General features: G+C 42.9%; 1 protein-coding gene across 15 annotated transcripts in view; it reads left to right on the forward strand.

Moving 5' to 3' along the window:
* LOC117264706 (uncharacterized) overlaps positions 1 to 22,195 on the forward strand; it is a 170,532-nt gene that overhangs the window by 36,180 nt on the left and 112,157 nt on the right. For 14 of the 15 annotated variants that reach the window (XM_033638896.2, XM_033638893.2, XM_033638894.2 and 11 more), the window contains exons 2-3: positions 5,773 to 5,961; positions 11,323 to 11,379. In XM_033638896.2, coding sequence (XP_033494787.2) covers positions 5,775 to 5,961; positions 11,323 to 11,379 — 244 coding nt within the window. In that variant the 5' untranslated portion in view covers positions 5,773 to 5,774. The remainder of the gene's footprint in view (positions 1 to 5,772; positions 5,962 to 11,322; positions 11,380 to 22,195) is intronic. The other variant, XM_078162445.1, reaches the window with a different exon arrangement.

Below are 22,195 nucleotides of genomic sequence, written 5' to 3' on the forward strand. Positions count from 1 at the left end.
TCATGGGTGGTACGGGTGTCATGTTTTGACAGTTTGTTATGTGTACAGAGGCTGTTACCTTGTCAGAGCAGCCCCTTGCCACTAGCAATTAGTAGTTAGCAGCTAGCTCAAAGACGAAGAACAGCGTCTGAAAATATCCGCAAATTGGGAAAACAGTGAGGTCTGGGACCCTCCGAAGTCTCCTCCAGAGGACAAGATCAGCTGCTATATAATATAGATTGCCATTATTATTGTTTAGAAAGTTCTGACGATTCGTATGTTATATGTCACACAAGAGGTTGATGGTCTCGCCCGCAATGCTGGCATGTTGTCTAAAATCACACTGGAGTGGCACAATGCTGCCATTCTGTGTAAAGATGCAAAGGTGGCATGAAGAAGGGACTTTGTAGCGTCCCGATGTGTGATCTGTGTCAAACCATCTGCGGCTAAAATTGAAGTGCACCTGTATTCTGACCTTTATGGTAAATTGTGACGGAGATTATTTTATGCTTTGATATTAGGTTGCTTGAAAAAATCTTGACGATCAAATTTCAGTGCAGGACAACTACATACGCACTCAAAGCCCAACATTTTTACTGTATCACATTTGGATAAATGTCAAAATTAAAGTCTCACATTCGTGCTCCTTAAAATAGCTATATTTCTAAATACTCAAGATGTGAACATTGATAAGTTCAGCTGTTTTCTCAGTGAACTCCAGCAAACTTCAGAGCTAAGCAGCTAAGAGTATTTTCCTTTAAAGTAAAACAGCACATTGCTTTTTCTGTAAATTGTCATTTATTAAGATGGAAAACTATTAATGTGTTGCGTTGCATGTCATTTCAAGTGCTGCTCCTAGAATTTTCAGCAGGGAGCACCAGTGCTACAAGTGGAAAAAGTTAGTCTGGAACACACACACAAATACACATGACTAACACACACACACATTCACACACCCAAGCATATAATAGCACACAACACAATAGAAACCGCCTCTTCCATGGATTTCCTTCCTTTGTTGAATCCAGATTATTTCCGAGTGGCCACACCAAACTGGAGGTGAAAAACAGGAGCTGGGCTTGTACTACGGCACCTCGCTGGGGTCAAAAAGCCTATGAGTTTCTGACTTTCTCATCCTGGGATCCAAATGTAGGACCCAGGCTAATGAAAAGGTTCTACTCCTGTGGTGATGTGGGGACCCACTGTGTAAATAGAAGCTTAAGGGAACTAACAAGCTCCTCTAGCTTAGTTTTCAAATGTCTGCGATGGGTCTCATCCTGCGTTTAAATCGTATCAGTTGGTAGACTGGGTGGCATGGGTCACCCAGCTGACTCTGCAGCTGGTACAGATGACATATTGTATACCAAACACACACACACACAGATGATGTGGGGTTAAATATGGAAAGTGGGGCAGTGTTTCTGACCAGCATGGCTTTGTGGTCGAGGCAGTAGGCAGCCGTCTTCCTGCGACACGCCCTGGTCTCAGCACCGGGGGCTCATTTAAACTGCTGATACACTGGCAGTCAGGCGTGTAATGAGTACACCCATGTATAGTTTATTTATGTCCTTGGCTTCTTGCCTCAGAAACCACCTATTGTTCACTATATGTGGAGTTTGTCAGCCTTTGTTAGGATTTTACGTTTGATTCGCTGACTGATTAAATTACTGACTGGCTGTCCGTGTGACAGAGTAGCTCATGTCTCTCTGGAACCTGAAACTATTTTTTTATGAGTTCCTGCATTTTTTGACATGTTGACGTGAACTTAATATTTGATGATTCCTTCATTAGTTATTGACTTTGCCTTGAATATTCAAGGAGCAAAACTAGTTTTTCTGGATTGTTGATGTCTCTTTTCAACAGTCTGTGAAGGACAAGAAATTCTACAGTTTCACTTATGCTTATATACACCGTACAAGAAGTAGTGATGAGTTGTCCTGTGTATGGTAATGAAATCTGTCTCCACACTGATGATGAATAGGCTGCAAACATGTTTTCACACACACAAAAAACGCATGAACAACAAAATTTGAGAAACTATACTAGAAAGGTGGCTGCTGAAGCAGGCTGCTGTAGGGCTGGGACACATGCCGCATCTTTAACCGCCTGGAAAACACGACGTTGGGCGTTGGGTGCTACTCTTGTACCAACTCTCAGGTGCCCGGAGGCAGGTTGCGTCTGAAGTAGGGATGAGCTTTTTGGGACAATCTTCCAAATACTTACCAATAAATTGTGCGAAATTTTGACTGTTTTCTGAGCTGACCTTCTTCCAAGTTTTTAAGTGTGTATTAGGTTTAAAATGTTGTCCATGGGACAGATGGAAAGCACTTAAATGATCAACCTTCCCTGACATTTACAGAAGAAAAAGAAGGTATCAGTTGGCAGTGATTGGTTGTACCTTGTCACATTGCATGCAGTGCATATGGCTGCGTTCTAAAACTTCAACTTTGTTTAGCTCAGGGTGCTGGGGGCTTTTGCTTTTAAGCATGCCTTCTGCACATCTACATAGAAAACAATGAATTTACGGGTGCATGAAATGCTGCATGTGTACAGGTCTGTAAAATGCTCCATTTCTGAAACCATTTGACTTTGGAAGTGTTACGCAGACGTGGTGCAACAAGACACGGTGCAACAACATTGGGTAGTTAGGGCCCAGGCAGGGAGACCAGTTCAGGTGGACTAGGTTGAGGCCTGGGCTCTGTGTAGGCCAGTCAAGTTTGTCCACACCAAACTGATAAAACCATTATGGATCTAGCTCTGTGCACTGGGGCGTGACGGGTCTTTCCCGAGCACACTGCTGTCCAAAATGCAACTTCATTCCTTCAGAATCCAGATTCCTATGAAACTTAAACTAAGAGTCCATGCAGAAACCATAACAGACAGCCTCTGGCTATAATTACACATATAATGCAGTGTACCTTTATCTGTTCTCTTTGTGGTAATGAATAAATAATCCAGCAGATGGGGCTGTGGAGTTACTTTTGGTCTGCATCTGTTTGAGGAAGCTGACTGAGCTCAGAAAAAAAGATCCCCAAACTTAAAAACATCTCTTGTAATGTTTGCAGACACTAATAGCTTTAATGAATGTGTGTAATATACTGACATCAGACAGGTTCATGTATACTGCTGCAGTTAAGGAAAGGAGGGGCTGTTTATGTGTTGATCTGAGTGTTTGGCAGAGCAGCCAGTCAGGAAGAAAACAACTCCAAGGTCTCAGGATTCATTTTGCAGTAAGTAACTTCTCTTGCATCGTCCTTGAGCAAGTCCTTGAACCCCTAACCTGTTGCTTCAACAATACAAGGAAAGCAGCGAGAGTTGGCGTGTTGATGCAAAGTGTGCTGTAGATGATTAAAAGGAGAATTGTAAAGATGGAGATGAGACAGATAAACACGGCGAGCAGAGGGAGGCTGGCCGCTGCTGGCACTGAAGATAATCTGGCATTATAGTTGGAAGATGACACAACATGACTCGGCAGATTCCCCTGGTGGCCATTGGTCAGCTGAACTCCCAGATGAGCTGATGACTGCTTGGATCTGTTTGCGTGCCTGGGTCCATGTTTAGGTACAGATTGTGCTTCTGTGTTGAACCAAGTCATGCATTTCTTTCCCACAGATGAAACCCTGCCTCCTTGTGGTCGAAAGCGGCATTACATGTAGGTTATAATCAGTGATGGTGTCTAGGTTCCCTCCAGAGAGGTCAGAGATCAAGATCAGGCCTTGCAGCTGGTTAACATTGAGTGTGCTGCTCAGGGGCACTAAAGCAGGATGGATGTCTGCCATCACAGGGTTTGGATCCAGCTCCTTTGGTTTTACAGCTCCAGAGGCGAGTTTGATGCCAGTTCAGTTCAGTTCACATCAGATTTAGTCATTTTGGTTTTCGTGCTTGTCAGATTTCAGACTTCCTGTCAGCACTGTGATGCAACCGGCTGTAATTTTGATATCCTGTTGTCATTTTATAGGGCTTGGGTTAAAATTGGTTTTGCCTTTTCACTTCCTGTATCCATTTCTCATCTTCATTTCCATCTCTCCTCCTCTCTCACTCATTTTTTTCCTCCTTCACTCAGCTTTACTTCTGTTTCTTTCATCCTTATCTCTCCATTTCAGCTTCGGTCTCTGTCTCCTTCCCCTTCTGTCAACTTTGACAAAGTAGGGTAAACATTCTGCATCTCAAAACTGTCAAACTTTTCATGCTTTTGAAATGGGAACCAGATATCAAGAAGCATGATATAGGCTATTTGGAAGTCAAAACAGTGTCTGAGGTTAAGGTTTGAAGCGGGCTATATCTAGTGATGGCCAAATGAAGCCTCATGAAACATTTTCTTTATTTTCTGAGCCCACTAGATGGCTCTCATGGTTTAAACAGAGAGGCTCCTGAATGGCAATTCATTGTGCTTTCAACCTTTTGTTGGGCTCAGAAAAAAATAAAATGCTTCATGGGGCTTCATTTGGCCATCACTAGCTATATTTGGTTGAAAAGTGAAGGTTGTTTTAAGCCCTGTTTCCACTGAACAGTACGGTTCAGTTCAATTCAGTTCAGTCTGCTTTTTGTCGTTTCCTTGGTGAAAAGTTTTGAATGGTACCGGTGGAACCGTTCCATTCTGTCCCCATGTTTGGTCGCCCCTCTGTTGGGGTACCTAGCACACAGATCTGATACTAAAAGGTGGAGCTGTGAACTCTGCAGTCCGTTGATTGGTCAGTAGCGGACGGTCACTCTTGCTCTGGGAAATGTGGGCATGCAGCCTCGTTCTGGTGACGATAAATAAGGTGCAGATTGATAAAGGACGACATACAGTGAGTGACAACAACCCCACCACATGAAAGAGGACTGTCTGTGGTGGAAACACTTGACAGACTGAGGGTCTAGGTACCATGTCTGAAGGGTTACTGTTAGTTCCAAAGGTACTGTACCTAAAGTGTTTGGTGGAAACGGGGCTTTAGATGTATTCTAGGTTACATATTACCATTGTTTCAGTATTATTTTTTCCATGGCTATGTTTCAGCATATAGTTCAGACTAGGCCTGGGCAGTTTGTAAATTTTCATACCTTCATATCTTCCTGAAATTTCATCGGTGTATACAGTATATGACAGTATGAGTGTTCAGCACTACACCCAACCCAACCTCCACCCTGACTGGCAAGCGCTCTTAGGTTTTCAACTTAGAAGTTACACAACACAAACTCACAAATGTTAAGAAAAGTAATCTTCTCACATCTCTTTTCCGTATTAGGTAGAGAAATACAACTATACACCTTCTGAATTCTCATTTCTCTTGATCACAAACGACTGGCTCAATTGCCTCATTAACTCACACTGGTGGACAGGAGCATTGTTCTTGAACATTTAATTGTGTCTTTAATGCAATCTTATGCACTCTATGTAGTGATGGTCAAATGAAGCCTCATGAAGCATTTCCTTTATTTTCTGAGCCCACTAGATGGCGCTCATGGTTTAAAGAGAGAGGCTCAAAGAATGGCAATTCAGTGTGCTTTCAACCTTTTGTTGAACAAAAAGCGCCATCTAGTGGGCTCAGAAAATAAAAAAAAATACTTCATGAGGCTTCATTTGGCCATCACTAACTCTATGATCCACTCCGATGCCACTGTGATTCAGGGTGAAAGTTTGCATGTGTGATTTTGTTGCTGAACAACTCCAAATCATATAAATTGTTCTTTATTTTCTTCTCCCATGTTGAGAGTTATTATAGATTTGTTTAGAGCTGGGCAGCATCATTCAACAGGTGATGATATATTCACTCTTCTTTCATTTATTCCTGTGTCTGTGTTTGTGTGCAGCCATGGCGGAGTTAGACCTGAGTCTGAGCGACGCGCTGACGGACAGCGTTCCCCAGCAGGGCCCGGAGAGCCTGGTGGAGAAGGACTTTGTGGCTCAGTTGGAGGCGGAGGCTTTCGACGATCAGGTCGGGGAGACGGTTGGAAAGACAGACTACGTGCCCCTGCTGGACAACGACGACACCAGGGCAGGTGAGACGTGATGGAGGCCAGTGGAGTATGGGTAGTGAAGACATTATTAATCATGACTACGTATGGTAATAAGAGAGTGAGGATGCTGGCGAGTGCTGACTATGCAAGATGATACCAGTTCAGTGTTGAGAGGACGGGGTTCTTCTGTTACCACAGATTATGAGAAGCAGTTAATTTTATTGGCAGAAAATATGGATATTTCTGACGGTATACCAGACAGAGAGGGAGTAAACCTGCTGTCTATAACCAGTCACTTCCTTCCCCTCTCTTCTGTGTGGACTTGTAACAGTGACACCGGGAAAAAGAGGCAGAGGTGACCTGAAATAGAGGAATTGATACGATGGTAATGAAAGTTCAGGAGAGAAATAGCGGCAGACAGGTGAAAATCAGAAACAGCGGCAGGAAAACAATTAAGAGATGAGAAAAATTAGTTCTTGTTTAGGAAGTCTGGTCCAGCACAGCAATTTTAAATGATGAATAGATGTAAAATTAGCTTCAAAATGAAAGAAACTCCACCTTCTGCGTAACTCAAACCTGAGTTTATCTCCATTCATAACACCAAACACAGCAGGTCTTCGGACTCAAATGTTCCTGAACAACATTATGTTCACCTCCGTATCCGATTCCATCTCTTCTGAGCAAGATGAAAATCTGCGTTGTGTAACATGAGCTGCAGCTGCTCTTAAATGACTGATAGTATCAGGCACCGCTGGACACTGGCTGCCATTTTGGATCTGCCGCAGTGCCATTCAGCCTCGGGAAGATAGTAGCCTGAAGATAAGCAGAGCTGCGGTCACTGCTTTGAATATCCCAGACGACTGGTGCAATTTCTGAGCGGTTACTGTCCAAATTCCCCACTTGATCCAGTGAAGATGCTCATGGTTTACTTCCAGTATCTACAAGCATGATGATAACCCTGCCCAGCGCAAGAGTTCAAGGCCCTTCGTGTAAAGAAGAATGTGTCCTTGACCAGGGTGCTTAGCCAAAATGTCCAGGTCATGGGCATTGGATGTGGCTCTTTATTCTGCTACGCATTAAATCTGTGTTTAGAAAATGTGCAGTTGAACTTTAATGGTTTTATACTGTATATAGATGTATACACTGTCTAGGGTTAAGGCCAAAACAATGTACAGCCCCATACCGGCAGCGTCTCACACGTTGGCGCTCCTGGACGTGCCACCTCCTGGCTTTTCACACCATTGTCCTGTTTCCAGCCTTGCCCCCTGGAATTAAATACCTTTATCCCCTACTCGCTTTCTGCTTGTACGTACCAGCTCCCGTAGCTAGTGATGGCCAAATGAAGCCTCATGAAGCATTTCCTTTATTTTCTGAGCCCACTAGATGGTGCTTATGGTTTAAAGAGAGAGGCTATTCAGTGAATCTTTCAATCTTTTCTTGAACAAAAAGCACCATCTAGTGGGCTCATAAAATAAAGAAAATGCTTCATGAGGCTTCATTTGGCCATCACTACCCGTAGCAGCTCTATTCTCTGCTCCGACAGCAGCTCGACTCCTCTCCTCACCATGGATGCAAAGGGAACTCTGTTGCTGTTGTTGTGTCTTGTGTGTGACGAATAACGGTGAGGAGAGACTTGTTGAGGTTGAGAAATAACCTGAGTTAAACAAGCTCGCAATCCCCTCATTATAAAGACAGTGGCCAAAAAGGTACTTCCTGGCGAGTCATAGCTCTGGAGATCGGAAAATTGGCAGGTGAGAAATTGATTTCAGTTAGTGGGTGTCCTCACATGACTTGAAGCTAATGCAGAGATGGAAGAGGTACAGATCAGTAACTGTAACTTTGTGTGGTCGTCTGTTGACGAGCTGAAGCGCAACGTGTCCGATGTGTGCTGCCTCGTGAAGTGACGAACCACACCGATGTTTTCAGCTTAACACTCTCGTCAGGAATTTGCTCTAAGAGTTATTTTTCTGTGTAAATCCAACAGACCTTTCTAAGAGTCATGGTAGGGTTATTGATCGCATTGATGTGGAATATGTTATTATAGAATTTCTGTTTGAACTTTAGGTTGACTAAGTTTTAGATTTGGTTTTGTGACATCCAGCTAATAGACAGTGAAGCAGAATAGAGTCACAAGGCACCAAACTAGTTAAACAAAGGTTTCTGTTATTGAATTCTGCACAGACAGATTGTAAATAGTCACCAACTGCGTCTCGTGAACAGACTCATCTTCCACACAAAGCAACACTTGCTTTTGCTGTATTGCTAAATGACCTCAGGAGAGACTCGATGTACACCTGTAAGAGAAATACATCTGTGATATGAACAGATAGATGGATTGAAATACGATAACACTCCTCCACCGAAAGCTCAATTAAATACAGTCTGCATATTTTTCCTGGAGATCGAAGAGGTCAAGAGCTACCAGTGGCTGATGATTATTTGAGCACCACTTATTCAAAATTGACTTTTTGTAGTGTGAGAGTCAATATATCTGTTATTAAGCTGCACAGCTGGTTAGACAGACAGAGAAACACACAGACAGGTGTATAGGAAGGTAAGCAAGCAAATAGATGGATGAAATAAACATCTGAGTGAAGAACCAGATAAAAGGAAGTGACAGTTAACCGGGGCTGACTCAGCTCTCGGCCCTGTTTTGGTTACCCAGACACTTCGGTCAGACAGTCACACTGTGTGTGGGCACTCGTCAGTGACAGGGAGCTGTAGGACGGGCCGTGGGTGGTGTTGCCAGTGATCAACTGTGGCACGCTGTGTGCATTTGGACAAACACAGACATGCTGACACGCCAAGTGCCAAACAGCAGGGCGAGGCAGTCCGCAAATCATTGTCCTCTGTCAGCAGGAGAGCTAGACGGAAGAAGATTTGTTTTTGTTGTTTTGTTTTTTTTTTGTTTTTTTTTTACCAGCGTTGTTGGTTTGGTGCCACGATGCACACGTAATGTGCTCTCATGACCGCGGTGTGTTTGATGAGTGTCCTGTACTCTTGTTTTTGATCCGTGGTGTTTGTGTTCTGTGTGTTTCTGTGGGCACAAATGACTCATACCTCGTGTGTGTGTGTGTGTGTGTGTGTGTGTGTGTACTGCATGTGGTTTGGGGTTTCTGCATGCTTATATATTAATCCGTTAATTTCTGTTTACTATATATCTGCGGGCGCATGTACTGACTGCAGAGTGGTTGTTGTTGTTGTTGTGCAGCTTTGTGGCTCTATGTACTTGCATGCATTTTTGTTTGTGTGTGTGAAAGAGAGCAGTAATGAGTCCTGTGGTCTGTTTGTGCAACGCTGGCTCACTTTTAACCTGCTTAGACCACGATGCTAACATACTTGCATAGCTATCCTGCTCCAGAGCAGATTAGCAACTACCCACCAGTCAGCAAACCTGAAGAACTGGATCATTATTCCTACAGGATCAATGTGAACAGTGAGCGTATGGGTGAATCAGAGCCTGTTGCTCAGATAAAAGCAGTCCGTTTACCAAAATTAGTGTACGTGTTAGGGGTGTGTTAGGTACACAGAAGTCACAGTTCGGCACAGCGTAAAAAAAAAATGCAGAAGGACACATTCCTTTTCATTTAGTCATGTCAAAACAGACAAAACCCTCCTGCTGGCGACTGAGGTAGCATTTTGCCCACTTGCAACTTTGGTAAATTATTTGCATTATAGAAATAAGGAACATTTAAAACATGTGTGTATTACAATGTGCGGACACTGAACACTTTCCCCAAAGGCATCGGGTCACACCAGGCTATAAAACTGAACGGCACCTCTTACGATATGAAGCTGAAAATACAAAATTTGGGTTGGGTTGCTTTTTCATCATCCCAGTGATCAGCACATTCGGGCGATGCCTTTGAATGCGCGTTAGCATTTTGGACACGTTTCTGTACACATCACCTGCAACTGTGGAGCAATTCTGACACACCGTCCTCATCTTATACATAACTCTGTTGTAGCTGACCCAGTGTTGCAGTCAAAGGAACAATAACCAAGACTAAGTCATGACCAAGACCAGAGTGTACTGAGACGAGACCAGCGGGCCTTTGAATGAATGCCATAAAACTTTTTTTTTTTATTATTATTATCCAGTGTTGACACAGATCATGACATAGGTTAAAGTGCAGCCACACAACTTGGTAAAAAAGACATTTTAAAGGCTACAGTAGAATGCTTTTTAAACTCCGCTCCGTTTCCGTTTCGTTTGCCTGTAGCATGCGTATGCGTAATGACGCGAGGCATTACGTGGTATCAGACTGGTCATAGGCTGTACTCGCCGATGCCCGATACCGCATTTTAGGCAGTATCTGAGGCATTTCCGATACTGGCATCGGTATCGGCACAACTCTTCGGTACAAATGAAGATTCCTCTTAATTCCTCTTTATTTGCCATCCATGTGTGTACAAGTGTGCCGTAAGAGAGGTCTTGATAAAAATTTTGCAGAGGTGAATGTTATGCATAGGAACGTTCCTTTGTTTTCTATTAGCAAACAAATACAAACACGAAGGAGCTGAAATGTAACCATCTTAATTAAACTCTTTTGCACCGGCAGTTTAGTGACATTATCACAGTTGTGATCTTGTACTGTCTTAAAATAAAATCTCGAGTCCTCTTTGTCTGAGACAGAACCACGTAAAAATGTGGTCGATTCCTGAGACCAAGACCGATCTTGAGTACTCAAGAGACGATCTCAGAGTGTGATCTCCGTCTCTGGTGTTTCATTTGCTCTAAATGATACTGACTCACACACCTATCAGCTTGTTGAACTAACCTCAGCACATGTTGCTAACGGCGTACAGCTTAAAGTTTCTAGGTAGATCTCAAGCCTGTGAAATTTGGTTTCACATGGCGTGCATAGATCTGCTACCATGTGTTCTACACCGGACTGAGACAGTTCAGCACGAACACATGATCTGCTACAGCCTTAGTGCATGTCTGTGATGCTTTATACATGTTTGATTGATTGTCCCTGTGTGTCAGATCCTGCGCTTTGTGTGTTCTGTACATGTGTGTCTGTATCTGATGTGCACATTAGATAAATAAAGTGCAGTGATTCAGCAGTCAGATGTCACACAGGATCACGCTGACAGCAGCCAATACGTGCTGCCCTCTTCCTGCCCCAGTCTGACCAGCACAGGTCTGTGTGGTATTAACTGGCACATCCTCAGGCAGACAACACACCGGCTGCCTATAGCGAGGTGCCCTTTGAAAGCCTTAAAAGTCAGGGTCACTGGTTTCCATTTAATGCCAGGCTCAGTCTGTCATATTTCCGCTGTACAAACCAACACCAGGCACTTTGATTTTCTATCTCGTCAAGCCATTAGCACTCAGATGGATAGTAATGTGTTTGCTTGTTTGTGTGTGTGTGTGTGTGTGCGTGTGTGTGTGTGCAGACGGGAGTGCTACGTTGGAGAATGGAGAGCAGGAAGCTCATGGGGTGCAAAAGCCTGGTAAGATATATCCCACAATTCCCTCTGCCGTTGGTCAGTCTGCTCAGGCTGCCTGGTCATCCTCACCCACCAATCATGGGCTGTCAGTCTTTTCTTGTCTTCCGATCTTGTTTACTTCCTTCTTGTTCTTCACCTCAGTTCGCTTCTGTGTGTGTATGTGTATCTTCTTCTTATCAGTCACCTCTCTGAGCAGGATGTGAGCTGCTCTCACTGCTCTCCAACATCTATTCACTGTGCTCTTAAGCACAAGGTTACTGCTCTTACTCTTCCAGCCTTTCAAGCTGAGTGGCTCAACTGAAGAGAAGAAGGCAAAGAAATGATATAAAAATATGATGAACCTTGGAAACAAATCCAAAATGGGAGAACACTCAGAAACACCGCAGCCACTTTTTGTGTTCTCGCTCAGAGTGTATGAAAATGTATTTAGATGATGTACTTAAAGGAAAAATTTCGGTTTATTTCAACCTGTCTCCTATCGTCCTAAATTTGTTTCAAGTGACTAGTGACATAAAAATAATAGTTAGCATGTTAGCCGTTAGCCTAGATACAGCCGGGGCGCATAGTAGCGTCAGACCTGTTAAAACGTAAGTGAACGGGCAACCTTCAAGTGCAAAGTTAGTCCACTAAACAAGCTTTTTTTCCACAAAGACCGCCTCATATCGTTAGGATAAATGTCAGAGAACATATAGAAAACGACATGTAAACGTGTTGTCTTACCTTACCGGTGTGCTGCCATGTTTGGTTACCATTTAGCTCTGCTTTCCAAAGCGCGGCCGAAATATCGCGAGAACAAGCAGCAACAGCTGGAAGGCAGAACCGGACAGTAGCCTGAAAAGTTCATTCATTTATTTTATGAAAGATTTATAGAATAATGGCTGACTTTTTGCCAGACTTCGACTTTGTGGAGGAGGAATTTGATTTTGCAGAGTTTGATGGTCGCCCTTATTTATTTGAGCCAGAATACACTGACGAAGAGCTTAGTGAAATTGAAGAACGGAGGAGGAGAGAGAGAGAGGCGCAACAGGTAGAGGACGAGAGAGGAGGAATGGCTGCTGCAAGGCTGCGTAGCTCTGGAGATTGGTGGTGTACCTGTGAATGCTGTGCCCCAGTGCCCACAGAAGAGGAATGCCTCTGTTGCAAGGAATGGGACCGGTTGCAGCCTTATTTTCAAGGTCTGGATGTGACCGAGGACGAGACACCTCCACCTGGAGTAGTATCCAGCTGGGCTTTATCTAGAGCTCACGAGATTTCAGGCACGGTATGAGATCGCTGCTTGTTCTTGCGATATTTCGGCCGCGCTTTGGAAAGCAGAGCTAAATGGTAAACAAACATGGCAGCACACCGGTAAGGTAAGACAACACGTTTACATGTCGTTTTCTATATGTTCTCTGACATTTACCCTAACAATATGAGGCGGTCTTCGTGGAGAAAAAGCTTGTTTAGTGGACTAACTTTGCACTTGAAGGTTGCCCGTTCACTCACGTTTTAACAGGTCTGATGCTACTATGCGCCCCGGCTGTATCTAGGCTAACGGCTAACATGCTAACTATTATTTCTATGTCACTAGTCACTTGAAACAAATGTAGGACGATGGGAGCAAGTCATTGTGCAGAGTCTCAAGTAAAAGTGAATTTATAGTTGTGCGTCATTTGTTGTAGGGATGAATAAGGTTATGTGTATTAAGGGTTATCATGTCCACCTCATCAGAAACTGGGGAGGGATTAAGAGGAATATTGGATTTCTCTGGAACGCTAACTTTTTAGCACATTAGCTAACGTTAGCTTCCATAGCAAAACAAACAAGTGTGGTCCTCCTTTGTAAGATTGGCTTCCTGTGACATCATCCATCCACTGAGTGAGAGCATACGGGTCAGCCAGTCTGGTCCCGTTGGTCAGTGTTTACTTATTCAAGTAACACTGGCGGTCCCGGAGAGTGAGTGACCTGACATGGTGCGTTGGTAAATTCAGTCTGACGCTCTACACTAAAATGAGAGCCCTGTTGGTTGAAGATATGGAGCGTTATATTTCCATATGAATCAACGAACGGTTAAGTTAATCACACATTCACTCCGCTCGGCGCAGAGGCGGTCCTGGCTAGTTTTACGCCCTGGGCGAACTTCAACAACACATTATATTTTATGAGTTTTTCATATGTTTTTGAATGAAAACTATTATTTGGCGAAAACAACTATCACCCACAGCTGTCAGCTGGCCTTCATTAGACTGCATCTACCAAATGCTTTCGGTATGGTACCTTTGGAACCAAAAGTATTCCTTCAGACATGATACCTAGACCCTAGGTTTTCAGAACAAATGGATTTGCGTTTGTATAGCACCTTTATCCGACCACTCAAAGCGCTTTTTCACTACGAGTCACATTCACACACATTCATACACTGGTGGCCAAGGCTACCATACAAGGTGCCACCTACTGCTTAATTTTTAACACACTCACACACCAATGGATTTGGGCAATTTGGGCGTCCGTATTTTGCTTTAACATGCAGACTGGAGGAGCTGGGGATTGAACCACTGATCTTCCGATTGATGGAGGACCCGCTCTATCTCTGAGCCACAGGCTGCAGTGAGAGTCTCCCTTGATGGGATATTTAAAAATAGCGGGTATGTGCATTTAGTCCTTCTCAGGAAAAGCCCATGTGTGTTGTTCAGAGAAGTAGAAATCAGCCCATCCTATGATTTGACTGTGTCACTCATTGCAACCTTTCTACAGTCCAGGAAAAGAATTAATCAGTTAAGATTTAATTTTCAATCAGTTATGAAATGCAGAGTGGGTCGTTTACATAATCAATGCATGAAAATGAGTCTTAATGGACAACAGGAGATTGCAAATTGTCGTCCTGATAATATCAATCGCATTCTTTTTAATCAATAGGATAACATAGCAATTGAAGCGTGTACTCTGCAGTCCTTTCTTTGCTTGTGATATGAATAATTGTTAGTGTTATCTGTTACTGGAGATGATTAGCCACAGAGAAGAGATGCAGCTCTGGAGATGAATATTTATTGTGTCTAATGAACAAAGGCTCCGTCTGCCCCTCTGGCTGTCTGCTTTTGCTCAAGTAGACTGAGAGAGGAACTGTTTTATGTGTGTATGTGTGTGTGTGTGTGTGTGGGGGGGGGGGTACGTTCAGGAAATCAGCTCATCAGATTTTTATTTTCCATAGTCTGGCCTCCTTTTTCCCAATCTCTCAGCTTTAACATTATTGCCCCATGCATCCTCCTGTTCCTCCATCTTAAGCTGCAGAGCTGCTGCATGTTATTAGCAGAGAAAGGATTTTGCATGGGTGTACAATTTAGTATGTGAGGCCTCCTCCACTGACAACACGCAATCCCCACAGCTGCACAAACCTGCAAAGTACAACGTGTATAAAACTGTTTATCACGAGACACTTCACCTTCAGGTACTAACTCATGAAGCAAATAGCAGAGAGCTGAGTGTGTGTGAGAGAAAGAGACAGACAATGATCTGCCTCAGACCACGCAGACACAGAGAACAAGTGGTGGCATAGAAGGTAAAGGTAAAGTGCACCTCTCAAATATGTGCACTCTCAGATGTTTGATAGTGGCTCATTGCTAGTACATGAAGTCTGTGTTAGTGTGCCAGTACAAGCTGTTTTCTCTGATGATGTCATGTCATTGTTGTAAGTCCACTTCAACTTTGAAGGTTAAAGGCAGACTCTTTAGTTATTTATTCAGTATGTTAAGGGGAATTAATGTGGGTATATGTGGCACCAGTTAGTTTCTCTTTGGGCGGAGATGTTTGACAGTGAGATGTGTCCAACTTTCTACGTAGGACTGAGTGGCCACAATAGGTAAATCCAAGTTTTCCAAGAGCTCACTTAGTTGTACTTAGCCTGAGTGTCAGACTGAAGCTCCCAGAACCTTCAGTTTGACATGGCTTCCATTAAAGGCGATTTACAAGGGGGAGGGAATTTGATTTTTTCCCTAACCAATCAGTAGAGATCAACGACTCACCCAGAATCTGACGTCATTAGTATCCATGCCTCGGGGGTGCCGAAAACAAGCGAGCATTGCCTGTTTAAAATGTCTCCGTCGTCGTGCACGCCCAGCTGCATCGCCATTAAATCCAGTTTAGCAGCGTCCTTAATTTGGTCCTCCATTAACGCGAGTAGTGGCGAAATATCTCGATAGCATCGTTAATGTGGTCTGTAGGATATGTAGCGGTTGCCATTGTTGCTATCCTTACCAGTTACCCACCGGCGTACAGCTTGACATCAGCTTGGCGCTGATTGGCTAATCGCTAGACCCCCGGCGTTCATTGGTCCGTCCATCGTTTGGACAAGATAAATCGCAAATTCATTGAAGTATGCCAGACCAGAGATGCAAGCCTACTCAGTTGAGGGGGCGGGGTCTGTGGTCTGGAACCAGGCTAAGTTGTACTCAGATGTCAAATATAGTCTGAAAAATCTACCGAGAGGTCTGGAAATTTGATTCTGCAAAAGTAAGGAACTCTGAAATGGAACATGCGTAAGAACTCCACCTTAAATTGCAGCCCAATGCAGACGAGCGATTGGGTTTGTTACGAGTTATGTTGCCTGATTGTTGACGGACATTAGTGACCTCTTAATGAAGTGTCATGATACCATTATGTAAGTGAAGCCCAAACCCCATTTGGAAGGCAACCAACCTGGTCTGTCAATATCCTTAAGTGTCTGTCCCGATGATGGCCACGACCGGAGGAATTATATTTTTGGAGTTATCGATCTGTACATCCATATGTACGTACATCCCATTCTTGCGAACGTGACATGTCAAGATTGCCTTGAGGGCATTTGTTTAAATTTGCCACAAATGTCCACTTGTCCACAAATATTATTCAAGGATGAACTTTAAAGGCTTGGTGGTCATAGGTCAAAGGTCAAGGTTACTGTGACCTTGAGTCTTTCATTTTTGTGAACACGATATGTCAAGAACGCCTTGAGGGAATCACTCTGACATCTCTCCATTTAATAGATTAAAAATGTCTTTAAATGTGGCACAAACGTCCACTTGGACTTAATGATGAGCTCATTAAATTTTGGTGGTCAAAGGTCAAGGTCACTGTGACCACATCTCTTTCATTCTTGTGAACATGATATCACAGGAACACTTTAAAGGATTTTTTCTAATTTGGCACATATGTTCAGTTGGACTCAATAATGACTGATTAGAATTTTGGTGGTCAAAGGTCAAGGTCACTGTGACCTTGACTCTTTTATTCTTGTGAACACAAATCTCAAGACCGTGAGGCAGTTTTTCAAATTTGGCACAAACGTTCAATTGGACTCAACAATTACTGATAAGTCTTTTGGTGGTCATAGGTCAAAGGTCAAGGTCACTGTGACCACATCTCTTTAATTCTTGTGAATGCGATATTGCAAGAACACCTCAAGGGTGTTTCCTCCAAATTTGGCATGAAAATCAACTTGTACTCAACAATAAAGACTTAAAATTTTGGTGGTCAAAGGTCAAGGTCATTGTGACCTTGTCTCTTTCATTCTTGTAAACACTATCTCAAGAACACCTTTAGGGATTTTTTCTCATTCTGAATCATTCAACTGGACTCAGCAGTGACTAATTAGAATTTTGGTGGTCAAAGGTCAAGGTCGCTGTGACCTTGTATCTATCATAAACTTTTGAACGCAATATCTCAAGAAGGCCTTGAGGGAGTTCCTGAAATTCGGTCCAAACATCCACTTGGGCTCAAGGATAAGCTCATTAGAAGTTGGTGGTTGAAGGTCAAAAGTCACTGTGACCTCACAACATATGTTTTTGGCCTTAACTAAATAATTCATTTGGTTATTATGACAAAATTACACAAAAATGTCTAACAGGATAAAATGAAGTGATGACATTTTATATCCAAAAAAGGTCAAAGGTCAACTTCACTGTGACATCATAATGTTCCGCAGAAACACTTTTCTGGCCATTACTCAGCGTCATATTTCAGGAACAGAAGGGGAGGCATTTGGTCAGATATTGAATTGGTGACACTAATCTTGGGTGTCCATCTAGAAACTGTGTCGATTGTAAAGATCGTCTGTGTGTGGAGTATCCATGTTTTCACTGACGTAGATGTAAATTGCGACTTTACTGGTTCGTGGATACGTACAACCTCAAGGCTTTAATTCTAGCTTTATTAAAAAACAACTATTGCCTGGTAAGGCATTAAACAGGGCAGCAGTGGGTGAAGCTGTAGCTCTGTTTTCCTCTGCCAGCTGATACAAGTACACTGTGGGAAGGATAAAGCTGTCACACCTGCCCACTGCCGTCATCCATGAACCGTTTATCATCCATTGAGATGACTGGAAGCCTTGGTGGGATGGATGCTGGTGACAGTGGGAGGAGTGATCAGCATGTAAATCAGACGTCTGTGTTGGCATGTTCCCCGCTTAGCCGTCTGGCTGCTTGCATGGCATGGTGAGCTTGCATTTCCATGGTTACGGAGCCATTTGTGTGCATGTGTGTGTTTCTAATAGAGAGGATAACTGTTGGAAGGATGCTCTGTTTAAGTTTTGGTTTCCCCCACACCGCAGCAGTAACACAAGTGTACAGTGCGAGGTGTGATATAATTGTCTTCAGCGGGCCTACTTTAGTGGACGGAGCATCTGGCCCTGTCGAGGTGCATTGGATCCATTCATCACTGTTATTCCAGCAGGCCCCAGGGAGAGGACACAGGCGGTATAAGTAGTAACTGGGTCAGAGAATTGAGAGCGTAAGCTGGATCCTGACAGAGCAAATGCAGATGTGTGAATGTATGAGTGTGTGTACTGTATGTGTGGAGACGCTCCACTGCACGACGCTTCTGCATGGCATGCATAGACAAGTTTATGGTACAGAATGTTTCCCCCAAATATTTGACCAATGTAAGATGATAACAGCAGATCTGGCATTTAAAGAGACAGTGTGTACATTTTAGGGGGATTTAGTGGCAGCTAATAGTGAGGACTGTAACCAGGTTAAACTTCTCCAGGTTCGAATTTTTTCAGTGTTCATTGTTAAGTTTTTTACCAGGAGCTAGTGATGGTCAAATGAAGCCTCGTGAAGCATTTTCTTTATTTTCTGAGCACAACAAAAGGTTGAAAGCACATTGAATATCCATTCTTTGAGCCTCTCTCTTAAAACCATGAGCGCCATCTAGTGGGCTCAGAAAATAAAGAAAATGCTTCATGAGGCTTCATTTGGCCATCACTACTAGGAGCCGAATCATCCACAGAGGTCTTCTCTCAAAAACAAACAGACCAGGTGATTAAAAACGTTAAAAGCACTGACCAAAGCAGTTTCACATTACAAATCAGTATTTCATCAATGCTATTACGTGACTTATTGTGTGCTCACCCTTTTTCTCTGACAATTTAAGATCCAAATGTTCAGTCGACACATTCTCACTCCAACCTCGTCACATATCAACGTTTGGTCATGGACTTTCTATGTTGAGATATGAGGTGCAAGGTACCCTATGTGTGTTTGTTGTTGACAATCTGGGACGCTGTTTCAACTTCAGCCTGCATTGTCTGTTTTCAAAATACACTTCAGTTTTCACAGGAAATATACAGTTTGCATACAGTCTCTTTCAAAATAAAAGCACTACGTCGGTACAACACCACGAATTGACACTTTTTTCCTTCAACAACAAACACACGTGGTTGGGTTTAGGAAAAAAGAACAGGGTTTGGCTTTACAGTCATATCAGAAGTGAACACCGGCCTCCAGGGTGAAAGCCACCCGTCCTACTCGGACTTCCGCCCCACTAACTTCTGATGTTGTCCCGTGAAGTTTCCCCCAGATGCCGCCAGGGGGTGCCGTTAAACAATAATGGCGACCAGCCACGTATGATATCGTCGGTGTTTGATGCAGGAAGTCACTGACAGAGCCCTCGTATTCGACGACATTGGAGTGAGACCTGGTTGGTTCAGGAGTTTTTCACCGGGTGACGAATTATCCGCAGACGTCTCTACCTCTTGAGAACAAACCAGTAAAACTACTGAATGTAACGTTTCACGTTACAAATCAGTGATTTTCCAAAGCTATTCGTCACAGTTGGGCTTTAACTATGGTGGCCGATACGAACATGTAAATGACCCTGTCTGGTTTTTGGCTTGCCTGTTCTGGGCTACAACAGAAACACGGCGGTACAACATGGTGATCTCCATAAATGAGGACCCGCTCTCTATGCAGATATAAACAGGTATTCAAAGGTAACACAATAATTGTTATTTTTAAGTGATTTTAAACTGAAGAAAATATACTTATTATATTATATTCAATGTCTGCCAGTATATCCCCCTAAATGTTACACACTGGAGCTTTAATCTTCAGAATAAGACTAATGTTTCTCATGTTGGTCAAGTATTTGATATTTGTTAGATGAGTTGCAGTTGATTTCTTTGACAGCTTTACTAATCTGCTTTCTTCCTTTTTCCCCTTTATCCCTTCCTTTTATTTTATTTTCTTCTTCTTGACCATCTGCAAAACATTTGTTTATATTTATGTTTTCATTTATTTCTTTTTATTTCTCTTTCTGTTATGCCACGTTAATTCTTTCATCTTTTTGTTGATACACTTATTTTACGTTCGCTACTCTCTCTGCTATCACCGTTATTTTCTTTTACTCTACCTCCCCTCTCCTCCCCGTTATTTCTCTTCTCTCCTTCCTCCCCAATCCCCACGCTTCAGAGGACTAGAACCCGCCTACATCGCCATGCCGACTGTCAATCAGCTGTGTTTCCGCTTCCGTGCACCTCCTCCCTCTCCCTGTGAAACATACACACACAGTCTCTCCCCTATCCGTGGCTCCTTTGATCCAGTGTGAAGGAGAAAGTCCGAGGTTGTGGACCACATTACTTTCACTCATGACAGAACTCACACACAGACATTACGTGCACACACAAGCACATGCACACTCAGCCGTGCGACGTTGTCCTGACTTCAGCACACACTGTTCCTCCACATGATGTGTTGGCACACTGTGATTCACTCCGCTGGGCAAACTGGGTGTCTCTGACACACACACACACACAGGCGCATTTGAAATTCAATTTGTGTTTGTTTTTCTCTGTAGCTCTTCTCAGACTAGAATTACAACTATTATTTATTATCTCCACTGTGTGTCCAGTGAAATGTTCTCTCCTTGTCTGTTTCTCTCTGATCACATATTATTTGCTAAGAAGAGTTTATTTGTCCAAAATGACCAAAAACAGACACAAAATCCCTTCAGCTGTCCGAATGTGAAAAAAGCCCACTGTGGCATCAACAAATCAAACTGATAAAATCATGCACATCTGTAGCGCCTCTGGTTTCTCTTCCTCTCTGTCTCACTATCACACTGAAGCAGACAGTAAGTTCATAAGTTCACGTCCTCATACGCACACACACACACACACACAGGCGCAGACACCACCCAGCAGCCAGCCCTTGTCCTGCTGTCTGAAAGCTTTCAAACTGAGTCGCCGGCGCTGCAAGCCTGATCCGTCAACACCCAACAACCAGCACACATTTGCACACAAACAAACAGTCTCCCATTTTAACCCACCTAAGGACGATTTGTGTTTTTGTCTTCTTTTTTTATAATGAAAACACTTTTTTAACACTTCAGCCCCATTTGATGGTCACCACTTTAAAATCTTTGAGCTGTTACACCTGAGCTCTTTATCTGCTTTGCACAATCGTCCTTTTACCAAACAGAGAAGTAAATACAGAAGCCAGACGTTTAATTGACAATCATTAATATAAGCAATGTAAGGAGTGTCCCAGTAGTATCTGAGCTGCCTTTTACTCTGTTTTACTGTAATGTATAGTTAGTTTTTAGTTCGTAGTTTAATGTATCTAATCATATAAAAATGCTAATCATATTTACGTACGGATATCATTATGTGTTGTGTCTGTTGCTGTTTATTGTCAAAGTGTAAGCGATGAATTCAGTCAGTCAAATGTTTTAGTTCACTGAAAACTAACAGAATTTATCATTACAAGTCCAAGGTCCTGTTAGCCACAAGCATCAGGGTTGGGTATCGTTTGGTACTTTTAAAACAATAAAGCACAAAATAGTCAACAAGATTAAAAAACAGCTTTTTGATTGAAGGGCAAACCTGAACTCGAAATTGAACAATACGTTAAAGCTTAACAGTTTAAAGCAAAATTTACTTACTAAAGAAAAATTAACCCAACTACAACACTTTAATTCGACATGACAGTTCCAATAGCAGTTACACTTACAGTACTAATAACAGGATCAACAATTGCAGCCGGACATTTTACCGTGATCAGTTTTGGAGCAGCTGAGATTGTCACTACAGTTAATGAGCACCTTAACAGTCCACCTTAAGAAGGCCCATTGATGTTCCAATGGGAAGCCAAAGCTGGATTTATACTTGTGCGTCAGCTCTGTGCAGACCCTACACCGCAGCCTATGCCATTGTGAGCATTTATACTAAACACTAGTCAGCAGCAGCGTTTTTTATTGAGTGCTGTAAGGTTTAGTTGATTCAAAACACACATTAATCATGGCTTAATAGAGACAGTTTCAAACACAAGTACACAAATCAGCTTCACTATAACTCGCAGCATTCACAGACACACACAAATACAACATGCTGATGTTATTAGCACAAGCCTATGGCATTTTACATTGTATAAATTAGCCTAAGGGCTAGCAGACTTTTCCTCTACTCATATGAAGCCAGGGACAACAGCAACATTTAACAAAGGTAACGTTACAGAATTCAAGGTTCACCAACAAAACAACTGTCTTATACTAAACACATTTTCCCCACAAATACAACATGCTAATGTTTTTA

The sequence above is a fragment of the Epinephelus lanceolatus genome, chromosome 20 (genome assembly GCF_041903045.1).
Source record: "Epinephelus lanceolatus isolate andai-2023 chromosome 20, ASM4190304v1, whole genome shotgun sequence".
NCBI lineage: Eukaryota > Metazoa > Chordata > Actinopteri > Perciformes > Serranidae > Epinephelus > Epinephelus lanceolatus.